Here is a 20,067-nt window from a genome sequence, read left to right on the forward strand (position 1 = left end):
ATCAAAATTCTATAATATAACTTCTCTACTCGTTTCATTTCATGCAGTCCCAATGTCTGTAGTACGATATTCTGAAAATCAACAAGGCTCGTAAAAGGTCTGATAAAGACACTTAACGGATCCTTATCAGTAAATTTTATTCCCGCTCGCATTTTTTTCTTAACCGTACCTTTGTAGTGCACTAGAACTAAAAAACTATTTTCACTAATCATTGTGAATTTACCTCTATTGGACACTCCACGTTCTAATCCTATTTATATAGCACATACTCCTTAGTAAATCGAATTAAATCAATTCATTTTAATCAAATGCATGCCTTTGGTAGTAAATCGAATCTATTAGATTCGATTTACCATGAGCTACCAATTTCTCATGTAACAAACATCCTTACTAAATCGAATCATATAGATTCGACTTACACGAATTAAAGGAAAATTGAATTGTATTGCTTCGATCTACATGAAATCAAGGTAAATCGAATTACATTGCTTCAATTTATATGAAATGAAAGTAAATTGAATTATATTGATTCGATTTACATAGTTTTAGGACTTTCATGCCAGCTTTAATTTTTGCATTTAGGACATTCATATAAAATTGAAACCCTAATAATTTGTTTATGTGATTTGTCTTTTTTTTCATCGTTATGCTTTTTTTATTATTATTATTGTACTATAGTATTTTTTATTTATTTATTTTCCTCCTCTTTCTTCTTGCAATAGTTTTTATTTTTTTTGTTTGATTTTTTTGTCCTCTTCCCTTTTGCAATAGTTTTTGTTTTTCTTTTATTTTTGTTTGTATTATGCATTAGTTTTTGTTTTTATTTTTGAATTATACATAATTTATAAAAAAAATAACATCGAAACTTTTTAACCATGACACAGTAAAAAGTGTTTTAATTTTGACAAAGAAATCTTTTAACTATAATACAGGTTCTTGACAAAGAAGATGATGATGATGATGATGATGATGATGATGATGATGACAACGACGACGATGATGACGACGACGAGGAGGAGGAGGATGGAAAGTTTTGAATTGTACATAATTTATCAGAAAATAATACCAAAATATTTTAACCGTGATACGAGAAGTTTTATAATTTTTACACAGAAATTTATAATCGTGACAAAGGTTCTTTAAAGAAGATAATGATGATGATAAAGGAGGAGGAGGAGGAGGAAAAAGGAGGTGAAGAAATCAAAAGAAAAAGAAGAAAAAGAAAAGGAAGGGAGAGGAGAGGAGAGGAGAGGAGAGGAATACATTTATTTACAAAATGTCACATCAGTAAAAATAGTCATTTTTTATGTTAATCACATGAATGGTCATCCAAAAAATAAATGTAATTATATGACTATATAAAATATTTTATACTGTGATGAGTGCATCAAAATTAAATTCTATATATATGATGTGGGATACTTATAAAAAAAACTTTACGCTAGATTTAGTTTAAAAAAAAACAAGTTGAGTTGTCTAGTATTTTTCAGATGGTATAGGAGCTCCCAAGCAAGTTGATATATATATAAGTATTTAATATTGTGGATGTATCAAAATTAAATTCTATATATGACGTGGGATATTTATAAAGACTTTACGTCCAAATTTGTAAATATTTGAAGTTTGAAGTAACACATAAAAGTGTATGGAAGATTGTAATTATTTTTAGGGTGTTTAAAATCTTTCTCCTCTCTATTAGGTGGTGTTTGTTTTTAGAAATTGTTACTGATACTGGAAGACTGAAATTTAATATTGTGTTTGGTAGCCAGAGAATGGAACTAAAATTTTAGTCTCGTGACACAAAATTCAGTCTTTTTAGTACCTCTAGAAAATTAGGATACAAAAGACTAAAATTTTTAGAGACAAAGATTGAAACTTTAGCAACATTTTTTTTAATAAATAAGGATATTTTAGTAAATATTTTTATTTTATCTCCATATTTATTTTGAACCAAACAGGATATTAAGACATAGTTCAGTAATGTACAATTTGCACCAAATATAATACAAATACTTAATTTAGTCTCACTCTCTCAATTTTTGTCTTCCGATCTCTTTATCTTAGGCTGTGTTTGATTTTGAGAACTCCAAGACAAGACACTGAGAACAAAATACAAAGAATAGAGATACAAAAATTATTATTTTTATATTTTGTTTGGTGATAAACTAGAATAAATTATGAAAGTCAATTTATTCTCATTTTTTCATTCAAAAATTTGGGAAGAAAAATATAATCATAAAAAATATAATTATGAAAAATTGGCAATAATAAAAAAATGAAAAATAAGTTGTATATCTTTTATTAGTGCCTCTGTGTCTTTTCTTTTCTGTCAAGATTAATATAAAATATACTAATTTAATGTCTGTGGATACAGTGTCTTTATCCATGTCTCGTTTGTTAAATACGATTTTGTATCTCTATGTCCCTATTTCAATATCCTGTGCCTATGAACAAACACAATCTTAATCTCAATCTCTCTTCCAAACACAATTTTAATGACTTGAGATTGATAATTTATTTTTGTGATTTTAGAAAATCATCAATTGAAATTTATTATTTTATTTAATATTAAAAATTCATTACTTTTTTAGATATTTAATTCCTTTGTATTAAATAAAAAAATAATTAGTTTTTTTTTTATCTAATGGATTAAGCGGTCTTTAACTTTAGACTTCATAACATTACAAATTCACCTACACTGACGTACACTATAATTTATTCTATATCGTTTTTAATTTCGAACTTGGGTGGAGCGTGTTAAAAAGCACTATAATTTGTCACTTTATGAGCTGCCATTAGATTAGTTTTGTCCGAACAACAATTTCGACCCGTGTATATATGTAGGCCCTGGACCGCTTCTTCCCTTGTTGGCATGCCTAACTATTGGATCCTGTGTTCGTCCCGAACGGTGAGGTTTCTCCTTTCGTCCTCTCATTTCTCTCTTATTTTCATTGCTTTAACTAACTACTATAGAATTAGTTGGATATCCTCATTCCGTATTTATTCAATGAGTGCAACTAGATATTTTTTAAATATAGTTTTTTATTCAATTTTAAAAATAAAAAAATAAATAATAAATATTTTTTTTGATTTTTTAAATAACTAATATAAAAAATATTTAAATTAATTAAATAATAATAAATTTTTAAAAAAATTGAATAAAGGCTGAAAATTAAAGAATTACTAGTATTTCTTTTATTCTTTAGTTTCATATGGGCCAAAGACAATTATTTAACATGAGATAGAACGGCCTTGATCAGGCTCATGTGTACATGTCAATGCAAGATTAAAAAAAAAATGTATATATTTTGTACATATAAAAATGAAACGGATATAAAGGGTGAGTAGTAGCTAGTGGCGGTGCCTCCAAAATAAAAAAAGAAAAAAAATTATATTTATGTATGAGATATGAATTTAAAAAATAAAAATTTTATATAATTTAATAGTTTTATATATATTAGTATTTTTATTTGTAATAATATTATGAGAATATAAATTTTTTAAAATTACAGTCTATTTTGTTCTAACAGTATAGATTATGTATGATACAAAAGATTTATAAAATTAAATTATTTTTAGAAAAAAAATCGTAAGTTGACAAAAGTCTATGGCTAAAAAGATCAAGATCTCTGTAGATAAAAAATCAAATAATAAAATTTTTAGTTAATATTTTTATATGAAAAAGTCTAATTTTCTTATTAATAATTAATTTTAACATTCGTTATCTAAAATTTGAAACAATTTAACGTGTATGTTTTTATATTTAATTAGGTGTTAAGTTTGTTGCACAAATAGAAATAATTAATTTTTATACTTGCTATTAAAAAATAATATTTTTCTCTATGTATATAAAAATATAATTAGATATTAGAATAAAAAAATTATACTGATAGTTGTTATAAAATTAACTCAAAATTAATTTTTTTTAAACAATTGAATCTTGATACTAACTTTTAATTATAACATTAATATTCTCTCCAAATTATATGTAATAAATATTTGAAAGAAGAAAAATGAAAATATAGATTAGAAATAAAAATTTAAATTAAATAAAAAACTAAAAAGATTATGTATATAATAATAATATTTTTTATTTGAATTATATTATTTTGCTAATTTTATTTTTTGTAGAATAAAAAGGTAGAAAAAATAGAGAATGAGAGAAAAGAGAGCAAAAGATAAAAATGAAGAATGAGAGTGAGAGAGAGAGAGTTTGTTAATTTTGGAAGAAAAAAATTTATTTTAATTGCAATAAAAAAATATCGAATGACATATTTTGATTTGTCAAATTACTAATATAAAATATAAATTATATATAGAGTAAAATTGGTAGAGAAAAATAGAAAAATAGAGAGAGGTAGATGAGAGAATTTAGGAAGGAAGTTTATTAATTTTGAAAAAAAATATTTTTCTTCAATTTTAATAAGAGAGTGTCATGTGACACATTTGATTATTAAATTAGATAGTAATATATGATACATAATATAGGTATAGTTCAATTTCAATTTTAATTTAAATGCAATTAAAAAATGTTATATTGTACATTTTGATTGTCAAATTAGTAATTAGTCATTGATATTGATAATAATATATAAAATAGATAGAGCGGTTGAAGAAATGAGAGAGATAGAGAAAGGAAGAGGGAAAAGGGGAGAACTCTTTCATTTTGGAGGAAAAAATTTGATTTCAATTGTAACGAAGGAGTAACATGTGGCACATTTTGCTTGTAAAATTAGTAGGGAGGAGGGAAGAATTCTTTAATTTTGGAGGGAAAGACATTTTGGTTATAAAATTAGTAAGGATGAGAGAATAATTTCTTAGTTTTGGAGGGAAATATTTAATTCTAATTGCAATGAAAAAGTGACATGTAGCACATTTTGATTATAAAATTAGAATATATAATAAATTAATTATTTTTTATTATGTGATAGATTTATGTTTCAATTATTTAATCTATTAATATTTTTATTTAATTAATTTAATATTATACAATCAAATCTTTATCTTTTTAAAATTAATTTTTATATACTCATCTTTATATCTATATTCAAAAAAAATTATTTGTTCTTTTAACATTAATAATGACTTACATGCTTATGATTTGGTAATTATATTGTGTATTTTATATGTGTCGTTTTTTTAAAAAATACTCATTTTCTTTTAAAATTTATCTTTCTAAAAGAAAAAAATTTACTTTATTTTTTTATCTTAACTTATTTTGTTTCAACTATCATTTTATTTTTATATTTGTATCTTATATTTTATAAAGATATTGTGCCTTTCAAGTAACTAATAGTTTATAATTTATTTTTAAATTTTTTAAAATTTTTAAAGAACTAATTAACAAGATACATAATCACTTTTTAACTAAACATACTATAAATTATTGGTATTTAATATTATATACTAAATACACTATAAATGATTGATATTTTATAATTTTATAATATATTGATTAATATATGAAATTACAAACTATAAAATTATTTTTATAATGGATAAAACTAATTCAATAACTATATATATATATATTATGTCTAAATTATTTGTATGTAATGAAAATATAAAAAAATAATTAAATCGACCTTTCTATATTAAAATTTTTAGATTCATCTCTAGATGTATTATTGACAAATTACAAAATAAATAAATAAAATAGTTATATCCCTTCCTGTTTTCTTTTTCTAATGATTATACTATCTTCATCAATTTATGAGTTAGTGGATATTAAGACAGCCAACATGGATAGATGAACTAACTTCTGATGATGATCATCAATAGCAATAGGCGACTTGAGTCACAATTTATTCGTGGAAAAGCATGTATGAATCTATGTTAACTACTCTCATATGATTTGACTAAGGTGACATTTACAAACCAACTAAGGCTAGAATTAATAATATATATATATATGAACATATTTGAATTTAATAATTTTTATTTAAATATTTCAAATTTATTGAAGATCGGATGAAAGTTTAGATCACTACAAGAAAAACACCCATTCAAGTAAATTTAAAAAGTGTAGTCAAAAAAGAAAAAAATGATTCCTTGAGCAAAAGCTACGCTTTTTAGGCTTTGGAAACGCTTTTTTAGGAGATGCCTGTATCAGTGTTGTCTATTCTCAAAGGCTATGCTTTTCTGTATCAAAGAATACGCTTTAGACCTTTGGGAATAGGATGCGCTTTTTAAGTGATACTGTCCATGACCAAAAGCTATGCTTTTTAACACTAGTGGTTACCAGAATTCAAAAGAATAGGCTACACTTTTCAAGGCTATTGCATCATTTTATAAACGTAACAAATAGTATACCTATAGCTACTCTATATAAGTGTAGCCTTTTGTCCCTTATTTTTTTAAATTTCTGTTTATATATATAATATTCTAATATTTTTTATACAACATAATATTTAGTAATATGATTACATATATAATTCTGCATTTTAAATTAAATGAGTTAAATATTATAAAATCAAAATAAAAACATAATTATACTAAAAAAAATTTTAAATAATAAAATTATCTGTAAAATATATTTACAAAGAACTAAAAGTATAAGAATGAAGTTAATTTTGAATATTCATACATCTCACACTAAGTTAAGCATAGCCATATCAAAATAAGCATGAGATCACTTAGAATTTACTACCAATACTCTACGAAAAACTAAAATATTATATCTTACATAAATATCTTCTAATAAAAGTTTCTTTTAGTATTTGGATAAATTTCACATTTTCCTTTATACTTTGGAACTGGTTCATATAGTTGCAAAGTTTGGATGGTGAGGATAGACCCCTAAATCCACAAATCCAATCACAATGTCTTCTCCGATCTGGTCAAAGACACCTCCTGTTGGCCACACTCCAGTTGGAAGCCCAAGAAACTGCGACGTATGTGTTGTGAGTCTCTTCACTTTCCAGTCTCTCTCAACAGATTTCACTCCAGGTGCATGTCTTAGAGTTTCTGCCTACATTATTCAGGGATAACACAAGGAAATTAGAGTGAGGAAGCAAATTTAAAATATCTTACTTTTGACTTACATGAGTAAAAAGATAAGACAAGACTTCACCTGTTCTGGGGAAATATGAACAGCAAACCTATTTATTAGATGTCGATAGCTATAGAGTTTTTTGTACGTCCCAGGTTCAAACAACATCTCTAGAAGCATATCATGTTTTTTCTCAAGATGGCGAGCATATGAAGTAACCAATTCACTGGAAGAAGTTTATAATATTGTTGGTTCATCACTACTAGAGGAGAAAATAGCATTGAAAACAAATTCATTAAAAACACTAATTGATCTTGGTTCATAACAGAGTGCAAGTTGATTATTGTATTACTTTTCTTAAAGAGAAGAGAGAGGCATCAGCAGCCACTACAAGAAAAACACCCATTCAGGTACATTTGAAAAGTGTAACCAAAAGTGAAAAAAAATTATGCCTTAGGCTACGGCTACGCTTTTTTGGGGTGATTTCTATTCGTCCGTTGCTTATTCTCAAAGGTTACGCTTTTCTGCACCAAGGGCTACGCTTTTGGCGTTTGGGAATAGGGTGCACTTTTCAAGTGATGCTGTCCAGGACCAAAGGCTACGCTTTTCAACTTTGATTTTTCCAGAATAGGCTACGCTTTTCAACACTATTGCATCACCTGTAAAGCCTAGCCACATTGTATACCATAGCTACTTTTTATAAGCGTAGCCTTAGGTCCCTTTTTTTTTGTATACTATAACTACTGTATATAAGTGTAGCCTTAGGTCTCGTTTTTTTTCTATATATATAATTATATATATAGAAATCTAATAATTAGTAATACAACATAATAGTTAATATGATTACATGTATAATAATTCTGCATTTTTATTTAAATGAGTTGAATATTACAAAATAAAATAAATACATAATTATACTAAATAATTTCTTTAAATAATAAAAATGATCTCTAACCAAAATATATTTATAATATTGATCCAAAAGTACTAGAATGAAGTTAACTGTAAAAATTCATACATCTCACACTAAAGTAAGCATAGTCATATCAAAACCATAATATCACTTAGCCAATAAAAGTATCTTCTAATAAAAGTCATTAGTCAACCATACATGTAAAGATTCTAAATAGAACTCTATCTTAGCCAATAAACCACAATAATAGTCAGCTTAATCTTCATTGTTACCCTGCATAATTATATAGAAAAGTAGTTAAAAAAATTCATAATGATATTCGTAATTATAAAAATTAAATGGAACACGTAGACATGTAAACCAAGAAAGCATATACTAAAAACAAAATAACATGGTCATGGCAAAAGAGGTGAATTCAAGGAATTATGTATTATCTTGTTTCATTCAAACCATGAAAATCTGCAGGTGTTTCTTTCTTCCATTTCCTTTAACACAATCCTGATATGTCCCTATAGCATTTTTCATGCACTAATTAACCAGACTTTCACACTTAAATTAGATATAAGGACAAATTCATATGTACCAAGTGCACAAAATCAGAAATACAACAACCAGAATTGCACAAACAAATTTCAGCCATAGCAATACAACTTTAGTGTTAATAAAGCCAACAAACATTTCCAGCCATAGCAATTAATGTAAATGCAAGTAAAAAACTATGGAACAAGGAATAGATAAGGACATACCACATCTAAGTTTGGAAAATGAGTTGATCCATGGCCGCTATTCGCATCAATCGGAGACTTTTGGGCGTCTTGTAATAAAGCTTCTAGTTTTTCTGACCTCATTCCAGGTTCCGATCACTGCAGTATTAACTTGATCATATTTCACAACCCATGAATCTCTTCCTCTTGTTTTTGATGTTTGGCCTCTTGTTTTTGCTGTTGGGCCTCCATGTATCCAAGTTTATCCTTCAGACTGGACACTTCCTCTTTGTGCTGATTCTTAATTTCATTAATTTCAGCATGTTTTTTTAGATAAGTTTTTGTCGCAGATCTTCCATACAACCTTACCCGACCTGGTTGTTCTTTCCCGAATAAGGCCTCAAATGCTTCCTCTTCTGTTTCACCAGCAGCTTGGCGGTGTTGGAAGTCTTCCTGCATAGAAGAAACATTTAAAATTGAATTAGTTACCATATCCTAAATTTGAAATGTAATTATGAATGATTCAATGAACTCTTACAACAGCAGTTTGTGTTTTCTCATCCACTTCTTTCCTCTTCCGACTTGTTCGGGTAGCAATGAACATCTCAAACCTTTTTGGTTCCTCGTTTATTTCCTTTGTTGCTCGCTGCAAAACAAGATCTTACTTCGGTTTCTTCCTTCAATTTATGCAAATATAAATTCTAATAAATATAAATCTACTGTTTACCATAGCCACTCGTACTCTTCCGAAATTGATTGGCCCCATGCGATGTGGAAACTTCTATTTTTCCTTGTATTGCTTGTTTCTTTAACTTATTGACTGGAAGTGAATAAAAAGTTAGCATACAGTTACTAACACATGCAGCATAATGAGTTATCCATGAAGCGACAATATAGAAGCCCCCAATTTTAAAGTGTTCCAAAAAAAATTGCTCATGAAAAATACCCAAAATCAAGCATAAAAGATCTATTTATAATACATTGCAGCACTTGTTCACATTTTCACAACGTGACATATCTTCTTGTCGTAACAATTTTGCAAACCTCCTTCATCAGATCGAACAGAAGACATAAAGAAAGAATATACAGGGCACACCTCAAGTTAAAAGCACCAACTAACAAGGATATAAGCAACCTCAACTTGCTAAGAAATTTTTTTCTATTAAAAATATATCATATATTACAGAACTTAGTGGACACAATAAGAAAGAATTGACAAGGCAGTGTGTATGGAGGAGGAATAGAAGTATATCTAGGAACCATATCAGAATTAAATGTAATTGACGAAGCAAGATGCCAAATAGGATATTGAGTAACTGGTGCGCAGAAATTGTGATTACACTTTGATTATGTAAAACTCATCGCTCTTTCTTTCCCTGGTAATGGCGCCAAACACATGATGCCAATACCATGGTTCACAACTTCGCACAACTAACCAGCAAGTGCACTGGATCATCCAAGTAATACCTTACGTGAGTAAGGGTCGAATCCCACAGAGATTGTTGGTATGAAGCAAGCTATGGTTACCTTGCAAATCTCAGTCAGGCAGATATAAAATAGTAATGAGGTTTTCGAAATTAATTAATAAAACAGGGATAGAAATACTTATGTAAATCACTGGTGAGAATTTCAGATAAGCGAATAGAGATGCTTTCGTTCCTCTGAACCTCTGCTTTCCTGCTATCTTCATCCAATCAGTCTTACTCCTTTCCATGGCTGGCTTTATGTGATACATCACCACTGTCAATGGCTACTTTCGGTCTTCTCTCGGGAAAATGATCCAAATGCCCTGTCACGGCACGGCTAATCGTCTGGAGGCATCACCCTTGTCAATGGCTTCATCTTATCCTCTCAGTGAAAATGGTCAACGCACCCTGTCACGGCACGGCTATTCATCTGTCGGTTCTCGATCATGCTGGAATAGGATTTACTATCCTTTTGCGTCTGTCACTACGCCCAGCAATCGCGAGTTTGGAGCTCGTCACAGTCATTCAATCATTGAATCCTACTCGGAATACCACAGACAAGGTTTAGACCTTCCGAATTCTCTTGAATGCCGCCATCATTCTAGCTTACACCACGAAGATTCCGATTAAGAGATCTAAGAGATACTCATTCAATTCTAATGTAGAACGGAAGTGGTTGTCAGGCACGCGTTCATAGGGAATGATAATGATTGTCACGTTCATCACATTCAGATTGAAGTGCGAATGAATATCTTAGAAGCGAAATAAGATGAATTGAATAGAAAACAGTAGTACTTTGCATTAATCTTTGAGGAACAGCAGAGCTCCACACCTTAATCTATGAAATGCAGAAACTCTACCGTTGAAAATACATAAGTGAAAGATCCAGGCATGGCCGAATGGCCAGCCCCTCTGATCTAAGAACCAGGCGTCCAAAGATGACTAATACAATAGTAAAAAGTCCTATTTATAATAAACTAGTCACTAGGGTTTACAGAAGTAAGTAATTGATGCATAAATCTACTTCCGGGGCCCACTTGGTGTGTGCTTGGGCTGAGCTTGAGTGTTGCACCTGTAGAGGTCCTTCTTGGAGTTGAACGCCAGTTTTTGTGCCAGTTTGGGCATTCAACTCTGGTTTTGGATCCTTTTCTGGCGCTGGACGCCAGAATTGGGCAGAGAGCTGGCGTTGAACGCCAGTTTGCGTCATCTATTCTTGGCCAAAGTATGGACTATTATATATTTCTGGAAATCCCTGGATGTCTACTTTCCAACGCGATTGGAAGCGCGCCATTGCGAGTTCTGTAGCTCCAGAAAATCTACTTTGAGTGCAGGGAGGTCAGAATCCAACAGCATCAGCAGTCCTTCTTCAACCTCTGAATCTGATTTTTGCTCAAATCCCTCAATTTCAGTCAGAAAATACCTGAAATCACAGAAAAACACACAAACTCATAGTAAAGTCCAGAAATGTGAATTTAACATAAAAACTAATGAAAACATCCCTAAAAGTAACTAGATCCTACTAAAAACATACTAAAAACAATGCCAAAAAGCGTATAAATTATCCGCTCATCACAATACCAAACTTAAATTGTTGCTTGTCCCCAAGCAACTGAAAATAAATTAGGATAAAAAGAAGAGAATATACTATAAATTCCAAACTATCAATGAAACATAGCTCCAATCAAATGAGCGGGACTTATAGCTTTTTGCCTCTTGAATAGTTTTGGCATCTCACTTTATCCATTGAGGTTCAGAATGATTGGCATCTATAGGAACTCAGAGTTCAGATAGTGTTATTGATTCTCCTAGTTCAGTATGATGATTCTTGAACACGGCTATTTTATGAGTCTTGGCCGTGGCCCTAAGCACTTTGTTTTCCAGTATTACCACCGGATACATAAATGCCACAGACACATAATTGGGTGAACCTTTTCAGATTGTGACTCAGCTTTGCTAAAGTCCCCAATTAGAGGTGTCCAAGGTTCTTAAGCACACTCTTTTTTTGCTTTGGACCTTGACTTTAACCGCTCAGTCTCAAGTTTTCACTTGACACCTTCACGCCACAAGCACATGGTTAGGGACAACTTGGTTTTGCCGCTTAGACCAGGATTTTATTCCTTTAGGCCCTCCTATCCACTGATGCTCAAAGCCTTGGGATCCTTTTTATTTTCCCTTGCCTTTTGGTTTTAAGGGTTATTGGCTTTTTGCTCTTGCCTCTTGGTTTTAAGAGCTTTTGGCTTTTTCTGCTTGCTTTTTCTTTTCTTTCTATAAATTTTTTTTCGCCTATATATATTTTTTTTTTCTGCAAGCTTTGTTCTTTGCTGCTTTTTCTTGCTTCAAGAATCATTTTTATGATTTTTCAGATTATCAAATAACATGTCTCCTAGTCATCATTCTTTCAAGAGCCAACATATTTAACATTCTTAAACAACAACTTTAAAAGACATATGCACTGTTCAAGCATACATTCAGAAAACAAGAAGCATTGTCACCACATCAATATAATTAAACTAAGTTCAAGGATAAATTCAAAACTCATGTACTTTTTGTTCTTTTGAATTAAAACATTTTTCATTTAAGAGAGGTGATGGATTCATAGGACATTCATAACTTTAAGACATAGTTACTAACTACTAATGATCATGTAATGAAGACACAAACATAGATAAGCACATAACATAGAAAATGAAAAACAGAAGAAATAAGAACAAGGAATGAATCCACCTTAGCGATGGTGGCGTTTCCTTCTTGAGGAACCAATGATGTCCTTGAGCTCTTCTATGTCTCTTCCTTGTCTTTGTCGCTCCTCCTTTCCTTGCTTTTTGATCTTCTCTTATTTCATGAAGGATGATGGAGTGCTCTTGATGTTCCACCCTTAGTTACTTCCAATAATTGTGTGGAAGAAAATGTATCCCCTGAGGTATCTCAGGGATCTCTTGATTTGCAGTCAAATGTTCTACCACTGAGCTATAGACCCTTGATGGAAGCTTTTGTCTTCCCTTTCCTCTTTCTAGAGGTTTCTCTGGCCTTAGGTGCCATTAATGGTAATGGAAAAACAAAAAGCTTATGCTTTTACCACACCAAACTTAGAATGTTGCTCGCCCTCGAGCAAAAGAAGAAAGAATAGAAGAAGAAGAAGAAGAAGAAGAAGATATGGAGGAGATGGAGGGATGTGTGTATGGATGTGAGTGGTGAATGGAAAACAGAAGGGATGATCATGAATGGAGAGAGAGGGGGTGAGGTAGGTGGGGATCCTGTGGGATTCACAGATCCTGAGATGATCCTGTGGTGTCCACAGATCTTGAGATGATCCTGTGGTGTCCACAGATCCGGAGGTGTCAAGGATTTACATCCCTGCATCCATTAGGCATGTAAAATGCCCTTGCACACAACTATGGGCGTTCAGCGCCAGGTAGGTGCCCATTTTGGGCGTTCAACGCCCATTTGTTGCCATTTCTGGCGTTGAACGCCAGAACCATGCTTGTTCTGGGCGTTCAGCGCCAGGATGCTGCCCATTTTGGGCGTTCAGCGCCAGAACCATGCTCTGTTCTGGCGTTGAACGCCAGGCAGGTGCTTCCTCCAGGGTGTGATTTTTCTTCTGCTATTTTTGATTCCGTTTCCAATTTTTATATTTATTTTGTAGCTCCACATGATCATGAACCTAAGAAAACATGAAAAACAAAAATATAGTTAGATAAATAAACATTGGGTTGCCTCCCAACAAGTGCTTCTTTAATGTCAGTAGCTTGACAGTGGGCTCTCATGGAGCCTCACAGATGTTCAGAGCATTGTTGAGACTCTCCAACACCAAACTTAGAGTTTGGATATGGGAGTTCAACACCAAACTTAGAGTTTGGTTGTGGCCTCCCAACACCAAACTTAGAGTTTGACTGTGGGGGCTTGGGTTGACTCTGCTTTGAGAGAAGCTTTTTCTGCTTCCTCTCCATGGATGCAGAGAGAGATCCTTGAGTTGTAAACACAAGGTTGCCCTTATTTAATTGAAGGATCACTTCTCCTCTGTCCACATCAATCACAGCTCTTGCTATGGCTAGGAAAGGTCTTCCTAGGATGATGGATTCATCCTCTTCCTTTCCAGTATCCAGGACTATGAAATTAGCAGGGATGTAAAGGCCTTCAACCTTTACTAATACGTCCTCTACTTGTCCATAGGCCTATTTTCTTGAATTGTCTGCCATCTCTAATGAGATTTTAGCAGCTTGCACCCCATAGATTCCCAGTTTCTCTATTACAGAGAGGGGCATGAGGTTTATTCCTGAACCTAGGTCACACAGAGCCTTAAAGATCATGGTACCTATGGTACAAGGTATTATGAACTTTCCAGGATCCTGTCTCTTCTGAGGCAATGTCAGTTGATCCAGATCACTTAGTTCATTGATGAACAAGGGAGGTTCATCTTCCCAAGTTTCAATACCAAATAATTTGGCATTCAGCTTCATGATTGCACCAAGAAACTTGGCAGTTTGCTCTTCAGTAACATCCTCATTCTCTTCAGAAGAGGAATACTCATCAGAGTTCATGAAGGGCATAAGGAGGTTTAATGGAATCTCTATGGTCTCTAGATGAGCCTCAGAGTCCTTTGGTTCCTCAGAGGGAAGCTCCTTATTGACCACTGGACGTCCCAGGAGGTCTTCCTCCTTGGGATTCACGTCCTCCTCTCCGTCATTGGGTTCGGCCATTTTGGTTATGTCAATGGCCTTGCACTCTCCTTTTGGATTTTCTTCTGTATTGCTTGGGAGAGTGCTAGGAGGGATTTCAGTGATCCTTTTACTCAGCTGGCCCACTTGTGCTTCCAAATTTTTAATGGAAGACCTTGTTTCATTCATGAAACTCACAGTGGCCTTAGATAGATCAGAGACTAAGTTTGCTAAGCTAGATGAGTTCTGCTCAGAATTCTCTGTCTGTTGCTGAGTGGATGATGGAAAAGGCTTGCCATTGCTAAACCTGTTTCTTCCACCATTATTAAAGCCTTGTTGAGGCTTTTGATCCTTCCATGAGAAACTTGGATGATTTCTCCATGATGAATTATAAGTGTTTCCATAAGGTTCACCCATGTAATTTACCTCTGCTATTGCAGGGTTCTCAGGATCATAAGCTTCTTCTTCAGGAGAAGCCTCTTGAGTATTGTTGGATGCAGCTTGCATTCCATTCAGACTCTGGGAAATCATATTGACTTGCTGAGTCAATATTTTGTTCTGAGCCAATATGGCATTCAGAGTATCAACTTCAAGAACTCCCTTCTTCATAGGCGTCCCATTACTCACAGGATTCCTCTCAGAAGTGTACATGAACTGGTTATTAGCAACCATGTCAATGAGTTCTTGAGCTTCTGCAGGTGTTTTCTTTAGGTGAATGGATCCACCTGCAGAAGTATCCAATGACATCTTTGATAGCTCAGATAAACCATCATAGAATATATCCAGGATGGTCCATTCTGAAAGCATGTCAGAAGGACACTTTTTGGTCAACTATTTGTGTCTTTCCCAAGCTTCATAGAGGGATTCACCATCTTTTTGTTTGAAGGTTTGAACATCCACTCTAAGCTTGCTCAGCTTTTGAGGAGGAAAGAACTTGGCTAAGAAAGCCGTGACCAGCTTATCCCAAGAGTTCAGGCTGTCTTTAGGTTGAGAGTTCAACCATATTCTAGCTCTGTCTCTTACAGCAAAAGGGAAAAGCATGAGCATGTAGACTTCAGGATCCACTCCATTAGTCTTAACAGTATCACATATCTGCAAGAATTCAGTTAAGAACTGAAAAGGATCTTCAGATGGAAGTCCATGAAACTTGCAGTTCTGCTGCATCAGAGAAATTAGCTGAGGTTTCAGCTCAAAGTTGTTTGCTCCAATGGCAGGAATGGAGATGCTTCTTCCATGTAAATTGGAATTAGGTGCAGTAAAGTCACCAAGCATTCTCCTTGCATTATTGTTGTTGGGTTTGGCTGCCATTTCCTTTACTTGTTCGAAATTTTCAATAAGGTTGTCTCTGGATTGTTGTAATTTAATTTCTCTTAGTTTTCTCTTCAGAGTCCTTTCAGGTTCTGGGTCAGCTTCAACAAGAATGCCTTTTTCTCTATCCCTGCTCATAAGAAAGAGAAGAGAAAAAGAAAAGAAGAGGAATCCTCTATGTCACAGTAAAGAGGTTCCTTATTGTTAGTAGAAGAAAGGAAGAAGAGAAAAATCTGAACTCCGAAAGAGAGAGGGAAAATTTCGAAAATAATTTTTTGAAAAAAGAGTTAGTGATTTTTGAAAATAGTTTTTGAAAAAGGTTAGTAATTTTCAAAAATTAAGATTTAAAAATTGAAATAATTAGTTAATTAAAAAGAAATTTTGAAAAAGAGGAAGATATTTTCGAAAATTAGAGAGAGAGAGTTAGTTAGGTAGTTTTGAAAAAGATAAGAAACAAACAAAAAGTTAGTTAGTTAGTTGAAACAAATTTTGAAAAGATAAGAAGTTAGGAAGTTAGAAAAGATATTTTGAAATTATATTTTTGAAAAAGATAAGATAAGAATATATTTTTGAAAAGATATGATTGAAATTAGTTTTGAAAAAGATTTGATTTTTAAAATCACAATTAATGACTTGATCCACAAGAAATCACAAGATATGATTCTAGAACTTAAAGTTTGAATCTTTCTTAACAAGTAAGTAACAAACTTAAAATTTTTGAATCAAAACATTAATTGTTAGTGTTATTTTCGAAAATTTGATATAAAAATAAGAAAAAGATTTTTGAAAAATATTTTTGGAATTTTCGAAAATAACTAAGAAATTTGAAAAAGATTTGATTTTTGAAAAAGATTTTGAAAAAGATGAGATTTTTAAATTAAAAATTTGATTTGACTCATAAAAACAACTAGATTTTTAAAAAATTTTTGAAAAAGTCAAATCAATTTTCGAATTTGATGAGAGAAAAAGGGAAAGATATTTTTTTTATTATGTTTGAATTTTTAATGAAGAGAGAGAAAAACAAGAAAAATGATGCAATGCATGAGAATTTTAGATCAAAACATGTGATGCATGCAAGAATGCTATGAATATCAAGATGAACACCAAGAACACCATGAATGTTAAGATGAACAACAAGAACATATTTTTGAAAAATTTTTAATGCAAGGAAAACATGCAAGACACCAAACTTAGAATTCTTTAATGCTTAGACACTAAGAATTCAAGAATGCATATGAAAAACAAGAAAAGACACACAACATGCAAATGCAAAGATCAAACAAGAAGACTTACCAAGAACAACTTGAAGATCATGAAGAACACTATGAATGCATGATTTTTTCGAAAAATGCAAGATGCACATGCAATTGACACCAAACTTATAACATGACTCAAGACTCAAACAGGAAACACAAAAATATTTTTGATTTTTATGATTTTATGATATTTTTTTTTTGTATTTTTATTTTAAAATTTTTGAAAATCATTTTGAAAAAAGAAAAATAAGGATTCCAAAATTTTTAATATGAATTCCAGTAATCTTATGCTCTAAAGCTCCAATCAAAGGGTCAGGCTTGGCTTAATAGCCAGCCAAGCTTTAGTATGTAACTCAGACATGACACGTCTAACATGCCCTACAGTCGTATTAGACATGGCTTTACAGCCAGCCATGCTTCATGAAACACTAGAATTCATTCTTAAAAATTCTGAAGGAAAATATATTTTTGAAAACACATTTTTTTTTTAAATTTTTTTTTTCGAAAACAAAGAAGAAAATTTTTTTGAAAGATTTTTGAAAAATTTTTGAAAACAAAACAAAAAGAAAATTACCTAATCTGAGCAACAAGATGAACCGTCAGTTGTCCATACTCGAACAATCCCCGGCAACGGCGCCAAAAACTTGGTGCGCAGAAATTGTGATTACACTTTGATTATGTAAAATTCATCGCTCTTTCTTTCCCTGGTAATGGCGCCAAACACATGATGCCAATACCATGGTTCACAACTTCGCACAACTAACCAGCAAGTGCACTGGGTCGTCCAAGTAATACCTTACGTGAGTAAGGGTCGAATCCCACGGAGATTGTTGGTATGAAGCAAGCTATGGTTACCTTGCAAATCTCAGTCAGGTAGCTATAAAATAGTAATGAGGTTTTCGAAATTAATTAATAAAATAGGGATAGAAATACTTATGTAAATCACTGGTGAGAATTTCAGATAAGCGAATAGAGATGCTTTCGTTCCTCTGAACCTCTGCTTTCCTGCTATCTTCATCCAATCAGTCTTACTCCTTTCCATGGCTGGCTTTATGTGATACATCACCACTGTCAATGGCTACTTTCGGTCTTCTCTCGGGAAAATGATCCAAATGCCCTGTCACGGCACGGCTAATCGTCTGGAGGCATCACCCTTGTCAATGGCTTCATCTTATCCTCTCAGTGAAAATGGTCAACGCACCCTGTCACGGTACGGCTATTCATCTGTCGGTTCTCGATCATGCTGGAATAGGATTTACTATCCTTTTGCGTCTGTCACTACGCCCAGAAATCGCGAGTTTGGAGCTCGTCACAGTCATTCAATCATTGAATCCTACTCGGAATACCACAGACAAGGTTTAGACCTTCCGGATTCTCTTGAATGCCGCCATCATTCTAGCTTACACCACGAAGATTCCGATTAAGAGATCTAAGAGATACTCATTCAATTCTAATGTAGAACGGAAGTGGTTATCAGGCACGCGTTCATAGGGAATGATGATGATTGTCACGTTCATCACATTCAGATTGAAGTGCGAATGAATATCTTAGAAGCGAAATAAGATGAATTGAATAGAAAACAGTAGTACTTTGCATTAATCTTTGAGGAACAGCAGAGCTCCACACCTTAATCTATGGAATGCAGAAACTCTACCGTTGAAAATACATAAGTGAAAGATCCAGGCATGGCCGAATGGCCAGCCCCTCTGATCTAAGAACCAGGCGTCCAAATATGACTAATACAATAGTAAAAAGTCCTATTTATAATAAACTAGTCACTAGGGTTTACAGAAGTAAGTAATTGATGCATAAATCCACTTCCGGGGCCCACTTGGTGTGTGCTTGGGCTGAGCTTGAGTGTTGCACGTGTAGAGGTCCTTCTTGGAGTTGAACGCCAATTTTTGTGCCAGTTTGGGCGTTCAACTCTGGTTTTGGATCCTTTTCTGGCGCTGGACGCCAGAATTGGGCAGAGATCTGGCGTTGAACGCCAGTTTGCGTCATTTATTCTTGGCTAAAGTATGGACTATTATATATTGCTGGAAAGCCCTGGATGTCTACTTTCCAACGCGATTGGAAGCGCGCCATTTCGAGTTCTGTAGCTCCAGAAAATCCACTTTGAGTGCAGGGAGGTCAGAATCCAACAGCATCAGCAGTCCTTCTTCAACCTCTGAATCTGATTTTTGCTCAAATCCCTCAATTTCAGTCAGAAAATACCTGAAATCACAGAAAAACACACAAACTCATAGTAAAGTCCAGAAATGTGAATTTAACATAAAAACTAATGAAAACATCCCTAAAAGTAACTAGATCTTACTAAAAACATACTAAAAACAATGCCAAAAAGCGTATAAATTATCCGCTCATCAGTAACCATAAGCAACGGGTAATATAAGAAACATGTTCAAAGCAGCAACGGGGAGAAAAAAAGGAAATCCAGAGTAAGATGGAGTTGCATATATGTAGTTGTAACTTAAAAAAATAGGAAATCATAAAATCTAAACAAACCAATCCTTTATCTGTGTTGCAAGAAAATGGCGGGGGAAAAGATGCAAGAATACTGACACATTCTGTTGGTTCTAGCAGGTTTGAAATCAGAGCAAAAAAGTAGCTAGCCAAGGAAAAAGGCATATAGACATCACATAATGCTGAAACACTTAATAAATTTTCTTTTAATAACAATAATTCACATCCAATCAGTGCTTATTGAGACATCAAAAAACATAAGATTGTTAAGTGTTAAGGTGTCAGTAGAGCTGCTTCACATTATATTACTT

The 20,067-nt window shown here is 32.7% G+C and overlaps 2 protein-coding genes and 1 non-coding gene across 3 annotated transcripts in view; 1 reads left to right on the forward strand and 2 right to left on the reverse strand.

The window, feature by feature from the left end:
- Positions 1 to 6,760: 6,760 nt before the first annotated feature.
- The window catches only part of LOC148573444 (subtilisin-like protease SBT2.5), a 62,622-nt gene continuing 49,315 nt past the window's right edge, over positions 6,761 to 20,067 (reverse strand). Inside the window, exons 3-4 of the mRNA XM_088505774.1 lie at positions 7,073 to 7,217; positions 6,761 to 6,970 (exon numbers count right to left, since the gene is read on the reverse strand). Coding sequence (XP_088361900.1) covers positions 6,761 to 6,970; positions 7,073 to 7,217 — 355 coding nt within the window. The remainder of the gene's footprint in view (positions 6,971 to 7,072; positions 7,218 to 20,067) is intronic.
- On the reverse strand, positions 8,792 to 9,374 carry LOC148573445 (uncharacterized). Its single transcript, XM_088504723.1, has 3 exons — positions 9,336 to 9,374; positions 9,147 to 9,254; positions 8,792 to 9,061 (listed from the first exon to the last, which is right to left on the reverse strand). The coding sequence occupies exons 1-3, from the start codon at positions 9,372 to 9,374 to the stop codon at positions 8,792 to 8,794; spliced, it is 417 nt and encodes a 138-aa protein (XP_088360849.1).
- On the forward strand, positions 15,531 to 15,638 carry LOC148573446 (small nucleolar RNA R71). Its single transcript, XR_015905876.1, has one exon. It is a non-coding gene; the product is annotated as a small nucleolar RNA R71 (small nucleolar RNA).

This window comes from Arachis ipaensis, chromosome B2 (assembly GCF_059453495.1).
Source record: "Arachis ipaensis isolate K30076 ecotype BB chromosome B2, ASM5945349v1, whole genome shotgun sequence".
NCBI classification, from domain to species: domain Eukaryota; kingdom Viridiplantae; phylum Streptophyta; class Magnoliopsida; order Fabales; family Fabaceae; genus Arachis; species Arachis ipaensis.

Bases quoted from the DNA above. Each gene is read 5' to 3' on its own strand.
- LOC148573445 (XM_088504723.1), bottom strand. From the start codon at position 9,374: ATGGGGCCAATCAATTTCGGAAGAGTACGAGTGGCTATG. The intron at 9,255-9,335 runs GTAAACAGTAGA...CTTGTTTTGCAG, and splicing joins GAAGAGTACGAGTGGCTATG to CGAGCAACAAAGGAAATAAA. The intron at 9,062-9,146 runs GTAAGAGTTCAT...TCTTCTATGCAG, and splicing joins AGAAAACACAAACTGCTGTT to GAAGACTTCCAACACCGCCA.